The 10,634-nt window shown below is 39.5% G+C and overlaps 1 protein-coding gene across 1 annotated transcript; it reads right to left on the reverse strand.

Annotated features, from left to right (window-relative positions):
• Positions 1–1,770: 1,770 nt before the first annotated feature.
• Positions 1,771–10,538, reverse strand: LOC310994440 (sushi domain-containing protein 2-like). The gene is made up of 16 exons (XM_083983143.1): positions 10,455–10,538; positions 9,891–10,089; positions 9,646–9,797; positions 9,384–9,551; positions 9,136–9,310; positions 8,830–9,031; positions 7,942–8,027; positions 6,037–6,305; positions 5,814–5,948; positions 5,500–5,655; positions 4,730–4,978; positions 3,973–4,156; positions 3,546–3,640; positions 3,274–3,453; positions 2,037–2,133; positions 1,771–1,896 (listed from the first exon to the last, which is right to left on the reverse strand). Exons 1-16 carry the CDS (start codon positions 10,513–10,515, stop codon positions 1,854–1,856), a joined length of 2,451 nt encoding a protein of 816 aa, XP_083839269.1. The 5' UTR covers positions 10,516–10,538; the 3' UTR covers positions 1,771–1,853.
• Between the last annotated feature and the right edge of the window lie 96 nt (positions 10,539–10,634).

Here is a 10,634-nt window from a genome sequence, read left to right on the forward strand (position 1 = left end):
TGTATTTTTATTCTCAACAGAAAGTGAGCACGAGGTTTTGAGAAAAAGGCTGATTTGGCATCGGTAATCCTCCACTCACACACTTTATATACCCAGCTGATTCAACACTTGTCCAGCAGTAAGTGTGATCTAAGGGATGAGAGCATCCTGGTATGTCCTGATGATCTGGGATGTTGCTCCTCCGTTGCCCTGGACCCTGAGGTGGATAATGCTAATTATTTGTATTTATATCTCTGGAGTGTCTGTGGCAAGTTGTTGGTGAATGACTCTGGAAGCAGCAAGCGGACAGCCTATTCAGCAGTGGCCTCTGCAGTCTTGTCACATACTGGTGCTCTTTGTCCATAGAAATCACGGCCTTGTGTTATGTGAGGGAACAGCACGTACATTCAGAGTCACACAGTAAACAACTCCAGGAGTTAAAGCCAGTTTCTAAACCCAAGAAGGAAGAAAAAACTGGAGACCAAACAAACATTATCATGTGATCAGTGTTGGGGACAAACTATTCAATATTTTAAGGATGAGGACGTGTTTACATCCAGGACAATGTGATGGATTGAAGGACTGACGCAGTGGAGGGGTGGTGAGGAATTTGTCGAGCTACATCCTCATGGGTGTTATGTTGTACAAATAATGAAACGAGCTGTAGAGAAATAAATCAATGAGCTATTCACCATCAGAGAGGAATGATATGTATCACTGAGGCAATATCTGTTGCCTTTCCACCAGCGCTCATCCGAAACATTGGTCAATGGTGTCAACTGGAGCAACACATGGCGGACATACAGCATCATCAAGCAATTAACTATAATACTTACAGTGATGCCATTGTATTGTCTTATCCAGTTACATTATCACCAAGAGGAGGTAAAAGTATGTGGACACAACAGGTCTAGTCAACCAAACCTCCTGTTTTTTATTAGTGCTCAACTCCTGATAACATTACTTAACTCCTCTTAACATGATAACATTTGCTTTCATATAGTGCCTTGGTATCTGATGAAAAGCCCATTAGTGAGGCCATAAATCCTATCATTAGTGCGCGGGGTGCAAAGTAAATATGCCGGACCTTTATGGTTACAAATTGAGGTTCTAAAAAGAAGATATCTTTACATAAAGGTGAGGAGAGTGAGGTCATCGGTTCAGCCACACCACTGCATGTTGTCATTATGGCAAACTAGTGTCTGTGTACTTTGCACTTTACTACTTTACATAACAATGGAAAGTAACTATAATCTTTAAACTGGACCAGCAGTTTTTTCCTCTTCATGTTTATGAGTTATTGTCACTTCTAAGAGAAACATTTCCCCAAATTCTGGTTCAATTTGAATAATAGAGGCAAAATATAGAGGTTAAGCTCTTAAATTCCAAAAGTACTAACAAACAAGGATGAGATTAAGATTCTTGTAATAATTGCTATGGATATCCTTTCTCTGTTATTAATCATAATCCTCAGATTAAGGGGAAAAAATCCTAAAGTATGAATATGCTCCATAAATAGCAGGAATCTGCTTTCAGATCAGTAACACTAACAAGAGTCATTAATTGACACAGATGTGAAGCTGAAAATGGTTGTATTAGAATAACTTTATTGTCCAGCAAATTTAAATATAAGGAGTTTAACAAAAGCACTTGAGGACAATACACAACAGTACATACATCACAGCTTTTTTCCTCAGTGTCTATGACTTTAATAATAATGGAGTGCTTAACTAGTTACAGTGAGTGGCAAGAGATGTTACTCTTTAGCTGGGCATGGACTTTGCTCAACTGTATGATGTTTCAATGTGTGTATCAAAGTTTTTCGTTGTTGGAAGAAATGCTTGCACAGTTTTACAGTCGAGAAAACGTTGTGCTTAGAAGGCCTCACTTTTTTGTATCTCCTCGCTCCTCGCTTTTCTGAAATGAGAAAAAAAAAGAAGAGGAAGAGAAAAAAATAATTATCATTTCATAGCAGGAAACTATTAAAAAAAACTGTCATTCTTCAAACATTGTGTCAAAGTGAGTGGATTCATTTTAGATTCTATACTTCACCGAACCTTTTCTGTTTCTTGGCAGCGAGAACGATTGCTGTTATAATAAGAATGAGCGTGGCTCCTCCGATGACTGAACCGACCACAATTCCTGTGATATTAGCTGAAAAGTAACAGAGTTGTTTTTAAACCACAGCAGATCTTAATACAATCAAAACCATTTACAGTATTAAGATCAAGCAGGTTTGATTGGATTTATGGAATTTGCCTTTTGCCTTAACCAGAATCAAACTGGTGACATCTAGACCACCAGGACCCTCAAAGCTTGATCTAAGATCTAAGATGTTTTAGTTGTGTGATTGTTCTCTTGCCCAACTTTGTCACATATTGGATAAATGCACTTTTACTCCACTGTCTCTCCTGGATAGTTCAGCCATGCCAGCTGTTTGCCACTACTGGTGGCAATGTCCTTCCAATCTGATCAGCCTGTGGGTTGATTGGTTCAGATTGAAATACTAAAGCGGACCAGTTAGACAGATTATCAATTTTGTTGTTGTACATGTCATCAAAAACTACTTGATGGGTCACCATGAACATCTTTTTTCTTCAGTGGATGAACTATAATAGTAATCCTTCAACTTTTTGTTTAGCACAATCAAGGGTTAAGCTGAAAAAACAGTTTCACCACCACAGGCTGATGGCTCGTACAATTGATCACTGAAAGTTTAAACCTAAACAAATGGAGAAAAAAAAGAAAATCTCTCCAAACAGGCCTGATCTGTTTCTGTGAAGAGGTGTGTTTATCAGAGGATTGTAATTAAACCTCAACAGAAATGATTGATAATATGTTAATGTCCTAATAAGGTGGCAATGGCTGCTTTGACTAACCTAGAAAACCTGAAAGAGAGACTGAATCACAGGTCTAAGTGAATGGATGATGGATATTCAGTGGAGGTATCGTATTTCTAAACTGTTTAAATTTCTAATTTGCTGTATGCATTTATACTTGAATCAATAGTCAGTAGTTCTAAGTAGAAACACTGAAGTTAAAAAGGTCATGAAAGTGACTTTATTTTCTGTCCATTTCAACACTTCAGAGCTGATAGGATGGGTCAGCATGCTCCCACACACACACACACACACACACACACACACACACACACACACACACACACACACACACACACACACACACACACACACACACACACACACACACACACACACACACACACACACACACACATGATTTGTGAAGATAAAAAATCATTGGACAGGACTGATTTTGTTCATTTATGCATACTGGGAGTCACGCAGCTCGTCTCCTCTCCAGACCACAGGCCGTTCTCCTGGCACATCCGCTCTGTTGATCCTTTGAGAGTGTAGCCATCGTCACAGGAAAATTGAACTTTAGCTCCTTGTAAATATGTTGTCCCCTCCTTCTTCCCATTACTTGGTGGTGCAAGCCAGCCACAGGATATCACTGTGCAGAATAACAACAAGTGACAGTGTGAAACCAAATACCAAATCTTATAGATAGAGCTAGACTTTTCCCCTCACATACTGTACACTGACCTGGCTTTAGATCGTCCACAAGAGAAATGTGACTCTGGAAAGACGCCCTAGTGGCATTTCCCATTCTTGGACTACGGCCCACCAGTATGTCGTACCTACAGTAGAGAGGGAATGATGAGAGACATAGCTGTAGTCGTCAAAAAATGATTTCATTGAAAATTCAAATGAGAAGATTTTCCATCAAGTGACAAATTGAGTCATTTGAAAACAAGATATCATGATATTTTGTTCATGTGTGGGTCGAGCTTTATAAACTATTCTTTATTATGGACTATTTGCCTGGTTAGATGATAAATCTGGAGTCAAGACAACCAGGATGACATCGCAGGGACATTGTCAAGGTAATTTTGCCTGATTACAATAAAGATTTGTTTATTTAATTATGGGCTTATCTGCAGATGTCATTGTAGTTTGTTTGATCACATACCTACAGAACTCAGATCCCTCTCCAGAGCATATCTTATCTGCCTGACCGTCCAGTGGATCATCTGGACTATCGGGGACTAAGAAGACTGGAATAAAAGTGTGGTCATGTCTGGGAGCATGAAAATATGTGTCCAGCAGATATTCAGAATCATATGTGAACAAGGCAGATCTGTTGTATACAGCCCCTGTAAGACAAAAAGAAAGATGAACAATTACTACACATCATTAAAAATACTGAATTTTAAGTAAAAATGTGACTAACATTTCATAAAACAAGATAGATATCAACTATGCAACAAGAACCTGCATGGAAATAATAAAAGATAAATATGTTTTCCCACTATGGAAGGTTAATATGAAGAGGACATGTCTGTAGCAGGAAGCAGAACGACAAAGAAATGAGCAAAAGGACCTTCAACTTTTGCGACCAGTTTTAAAAGCTTCCTGACTCACAGTCAAGATACTGTCAACTGTGACTGATAAGTAACTGAAGTCAACATGCCCAAAGTCCTGACTTTTCTCTTTTACAACAAAGTTGTTTTATTGATAGCTATTGGCAGCTATCCTACCATTTCACATAATAAATTGGTCGGTTGACTTTGATTTATTTCAGTGATTTTTTTTATATTTTAATCTCACAATTCTCAGTGAATTAATATGATTTTCTGTGTATTTTCACATGTGAACCTCACATAAAACATAGGTTCACATTACATCACATTTTGAGCCAATAATCAGAGGTTTTATTGATTTCTTACAGCTTGCCCCGAAGCTGAACAGCTCCTCTGGATTGCTGAGGTTCTGCACAAGTTGACCGTTGCTGAGGACGAGGTCGTCGCTGGCGTCCCCGTTCATCTGTCCCAACAATCCCAGAGTTCTGTCTTTGAACAACTCTGGCAAGAGCACAGTTGTTGTCATGGTTCCTTCTCTCAGTCGCACTTCCACCCCGGCTCCAGAGGGGAACATCACGGTCACATTTGACGGAGTAGGAGAAAACACAAACACACCTGGAGGAGGGATTTGATTAAAGTAAAGTCATAACCAGATTACATCAAGAGCTAACTTTTTGAGAAGACTAAGAAAATATACGATAATAATAACATTGGCATCAGGATGATAGCACCAAAGAATCTATTAAATCAAATACAGGGTTTTTTTCCCTACCTGAATCATTTGAATACAGTCTCTTAATGTTAAGAGATTTGAATTTGTGTGTGTTTCAGGGCTATAAGATGTGGCCACGTGATACAAAGCAACAGGAAGAGTTGAAAGGAAAGAGAGGCGGATGGTGACTCATCAACCAGAAGAAGAAAAACTGAACTTCCTATGGCATAATTTGGCCTGGTTTATAATGTGATGGGGCCAGAAGCAGGCCTCCAATGTTTCTTGAGGTTTTCAAGAGATCCAAGATTGGGCCTGTATCTGTTCTTGTTCTCTTTACGCTAACTTCACACCCAGATAAGGCTGATCACAATGTCACAAAATGTCATGAAAAGTCAAATCATAAAGGAGAGTCGGGGGGTCTCACCGTGCAGGTCCATCCAGCTCTGCTCAGTGAAGGAGAGGGTTTTTTGATTCTGCAACACTTGGAGGCTGCTGTGATCGCCGTTGAGCCGCACCTCGACAACATCAGAGGCTTCTTCCTTCATGGCCACGGATGATAACATTGTCGCTTTTATTGTTTCTGATAGTAAAAGAAGCGGAAAGTTGGGAAAAGAAACTGTTGCAACATGTCACAAGCGGTGTGTATTTTACAAGTAGATACTGTATGCAGGTTATTACTCTTTAGGTGCAGCATTTGAGTGATGATTATTGAGGAAGATGGAAAAGAGTGTGGCTCACCGTTCACAGGTTCTGTTCTGCCCTGGACTGCCAGATTTGTCAGTGTAGACTTCACCAAAGTGTACTCCCCTTTGCCGTTGAAGGAGTAGCTGACACCATCAAATGTGATGAAGTGGGGATCTCCAAACACCACAGCTGGACGTGCATATAAAACATTATGACTTACAACAAATAATAACCTGAGAAAGCAAATCACATGTCGTGTGGTTGACGTTTCCCTCACCTGAGCTGGGGGAGTGGTAGCGCCTGCAGTCACTGGAGGGCCTGTGTTTGAAGTAGTAGTTGCAGTTGTCTGACCACAGGCAGCAGTAGTAGAAGCTGAGGACATCGTAGACCCAGTGGGACTGCCCGGGAATCCGAGGAGGTCTCCTGTAGGGAGGGGAGCCCCAGTCGTGTGCTCTGTCCGGGGTGCTGCCTCCGATCGAGTCTGCTGTCAAGACCTGAGCTCCGGTGCTGTCATAACAACACTGTTGTCCTGCTGCGTACTCAGGACTGTTGACGCATTTCCAAAAACACAGTGTCAATCACAACTGTGAACTGTGACCAAAACATGTGAAAGCATTTTAAACAGCCATGTTAGCAGCTCTGTGTGGCTGCTGACATGAACCTACAATAATAAGTTGGTAACACTTTACTTGACGCCTATCTCTGTAACGCATTATAACCTAATAATAATATAATGAGTCATAATGCAGTTATAGCACTGTATAACTACAATAAGCCGGTGCATATTCTCATTTGTCCAGGTCATAGTATTTCAAAGGAGGTTAAATCGAAAGCAACTGGACTTAGTTTTTTGTCTAGGAAGACGTTTCACCTCTCATCCAAGAGGCTTCATCAGTTCATGTACGCAGCTGACCAGGCTGGGACTGGTCCGACCAGTCCCAGCCTTTCGATTTAACCTCCTTTGAAAAACTGTATAACTACAGTTATAAACACTCATAAATGATCATAATGCTTTATAACAATAATCGTAACACACTATAAAGCATTTTATCATGATTTATAAGGTCAGGTATTATAATACGTTATAATTGTTAGTAACTCGTTGACAATGCCCACATCGATAATGCATTATAAATATAGTTATAATGTGTTGTAATTGGCTTATAAACGTGTATAACTATCATTATAAACATTCATACATTTTGATAAGGCTTTATAACAATAAGCACAACACTTTAGTATGGTATAGTTAAGCAATATATCACGACAGGCCGTGGTATATGCTCATTATACCACGGCTAAGGGGCGTTGTTCGGCCCGACGCGAAGCGGAGGGACGACAACCCCTTAGAGTGGTATAATATGGTTATAATGCGTTATAGAGATAGGCATCAAGTAAAGTGTTACCAATCATTTTAATATATGCTAAAAACATAAAGTTCATGCATGGGAATTACATTATTTTTGTATGTAAAATAAGGTTAATTTCAATATATGTAAATATTCAATTCAATTCCAATATTGTTGGGATATTTCAATATGTAAAAAATGCATACATCTGTATTTTTCACATTAACTCCACTGTAACATCAAAGTTTTAACTCATATCATTCAACTTATATATAACACATATATTTGAGTATGTACAGTAATGATTATCTGCTATTTGTCCAAATGGCTCCATTAGCCTTTACTCATAGCCTTCATAAATCAGTTTAAGCATGTCTAGATGACATAAAGTATATATGTGTGTGAGTGCACAGAAGATAAGGATGGTATTTACTGCTAATAATACTTCCATCAGGGTGAGGTAGTTATGGTCAGCGTGGGCTTCTCATGAAGGTCATAGGTAAGTGAAGAGATAAAAAATAAAAGGCAGGCAAAGGCTACAAAGTGCAGCATGAGAATGAAGAACATGCTTTTCTTATCCTCTACATTTTAATTCTAGGCAATAAATAGTAATAATAATATAATAATGCAACTACACTGACATGTGAATATTTTGTGATTGTAATTTGGTTTTTGCTTACAGTCGGCAATTTAACACAGGTTGTTGCCTCTTGGCCAAATATCACGGATAAGCAAACAGTCTGTGATTGTAAAATAAAGCAGCACTCATAAAAGATCTGTGTTGACACTCAGCCGTAACAACAAGTTAATTACAGTGTCAATCAAGGACTCACCTGGCTTGTATGGCCCTCACACAGTGAACACTCCCAGGGTGATACGTGCACACACTCCCTTTCTCTATGTCACAGCCATAATCAGTCTGAGGAGAGAGATACAGCTTCTGTGAGCCGACACTGACACTGAGTTCATGCATACACAACAAGACTCACATTGGTCTGAGAGAAATATGAAAAGTTTAGATATAAGTTTAATGGTATAAACTCAATTTCTGGTTTGAATCTGATTCGTGCTTTGAACTTGACATGTAAAACTTTAAACCAAGTAATTTCTCAAATGCATACTGTAGTTCTAAAGAAGCAAAATCAACCACTTGGTTATTCAGTTTCTTGTCCACCATCTGACTGTAAACAAACCAAATGCTTCACAACATAAACCACAACTAGATCTGTGTTCATCTAAGATGAAGAGCTAAGAGAGAGCTCCTTGACTTAAAGTGTGTGTTTTACTGATCTGCTGTATGTCTGGCCCACACAAATATGAACACACCAGATACATGTTTTGTTTTGTTTTTAATTTGTGATTACATGATCAGGTAAACTCAGTCATTTGGGCAAATTACTCTTTTATTTTGTATAATCCACTCAGCTGCTGTCTCAAAGTCTCTGTCTGATAGTTAGTTTATTAATTCTATTATTTTATTATTTGATTCTGTGTGTTTTTGTCCCATAGTTTCAGCTTTGATTCATTAGTATTAACAGTTCTAGCACATGTATCTACCAAGACAGTCTCTAACACAACTTTATTCTGTCTGTGACTGTTGTTTGTACTTTCTTAAGGCCTATATGTGGATGTTGATTTAGTTTTTTAATCATTTAATCTTTATATCTAGGCAGTTTCAATTGATTGCAAGAAAGCCTAAATTTGTTGCGCGCCACACTTACGTGAAACCTCCCGGTGTCTGCTCTGGCTTGAGCCAGGGTGCAGGGGCAGTCTATGATCTCATTGAGGAAGTTGGGCAACTCATTCTCCAGCTTGTCCCAGGCTAAACATTTATCCAGGGCCCAGGCTGCAGAGTCCTGTCTGAACTTCTCCTCCAGCTGCCAAGCTAAAGCATGATCCTCAGTCCATGCAGCCTGGACGTTCCTAAATATCACAAATATCAGCTGTTAGACTCTTTTGACTTAAATAATCAATCACAAGAGCTGTTGTTACTCTTATTTATAGTACATAGACAGTGCTACACATACCACTTGCCATCAGGGTAGGAACTGGGACTGACACGCAGAGAGCCGAGCTCCCAGCTTGAAAAGCCCTTCTCTGCTGGTTTGGGCAAAAAGCTGAAGGAACCATTGTTGGGCTGATCCTTTGCAAGTGAGTACAGATACTCCCACTTCCCGCTCCAGGAGGATGAATAGGGATGTCCTACAGAGAAGCATTTTGCAAATTTAAGTGATGATCATGATCATGTGAGCCATGAAACTGAGGTCGTACTCACCCGTCTCCCTGTATCCCCAGAGCTCGATGTTGACCCTCTCAGCTCGGACCAAAGAGGTGTTCCAGGTCATCTCAAGGATGCCTCCGACGTCGGGTGTGCCATAGTACTGCCACTGTGTCGAGTTGACCAGAGTCGCCTTGAACTTAGAGTCTAACTTGCCAGTATGTACTGCAGAAACACATTTAAAACAAATGAATCAAACTACATGTTGAGATGTTTTTTAGTAAGTGCTTTCATGAGAATTTGCAGAAAATAAAAGTACCTGAAAGCCACGATCCAACTCTATTGAATGTAGTGCCATTATCTGAGGAGATTTCCAGAGGGATCCATCCTGTTTGATAGAACAGTGGGGAGATGCAGTGGCCTCTGCTGTTCTCATCCACATATCCAACAGTATCGGTCTCATTGTTAAACCTGCGATTATAAAGTGTATCAAGATTTTAGATTAAATAGTCAGTCATTTGAATATGGAGATAAAAGATAAAGCAAAACCAAGCTTTTTTTTACCTGCATACTACATGGGAACTTTTATTGAAGGTTGCTTCAAGTACAGTAATGTCTGTCCCACCAAATGAGCTCCCAGAATATGGAGAGATTTCCACACAGTAGTCTCTATAGTCCGCACAGCAGCTCTCCAGAGACTTACATGTCGGGTGACATGAACACAGGCTCAGGTTTTCCCCACAGCTTCCTTCACATGTCTGACCTGTCCAGAAGAAGAAGGTCTTTAGTGAGGAGTCTGGATTGTGCCACCAGTTTTATTTGCAATTCATACAGCTAATTATTTCACTGAATTTAATGACACTTGAAAATATATTTTCACAACACAAATGATCAATTAAGATCGAAATACGTGTTTGTTTTATGGATTCATAATTTCTTTTTCAACCTACACAGTGTGTGTACAATGTATTTTTTATACATTAATTTATATATATCTGAAAATGTTCAGATACCTCCTTATGATTGCTTTAATTTAAAGAGACACTCACTCTGTGCTGGTCCAACCAGAAAACAGCAGTCAGGGTATTATGTACAGTATGTAAAGTTTAGAAGATTGTTGGAACTTACCAAATGTCCTGCAGATACATGAAACCAGAAGGACAAATATTAGTACAGTAAATCTCTCCATGGCTGCAGAGTGAGATTGTTGAACCAAGGTCCCTGTCACACACTCGTGGCTGCTTCTTTATATACTCAGCATTTTTCCGAGCCTAAACCTTGGCCCTTTTATCAGGGTCATTTACAAAC

The sequence above is a fragment of the Trachurus trachurus genome (assembly GCF_905171665.1).
Source record: "Trachurus trachurus genome assembly, chromosome: 12".
NCBI lineage: Eukaryota > Metazoa > Chordata > Actinopteri > Carangiformes > Carangidae > Trachurus > Trachurus trachurus.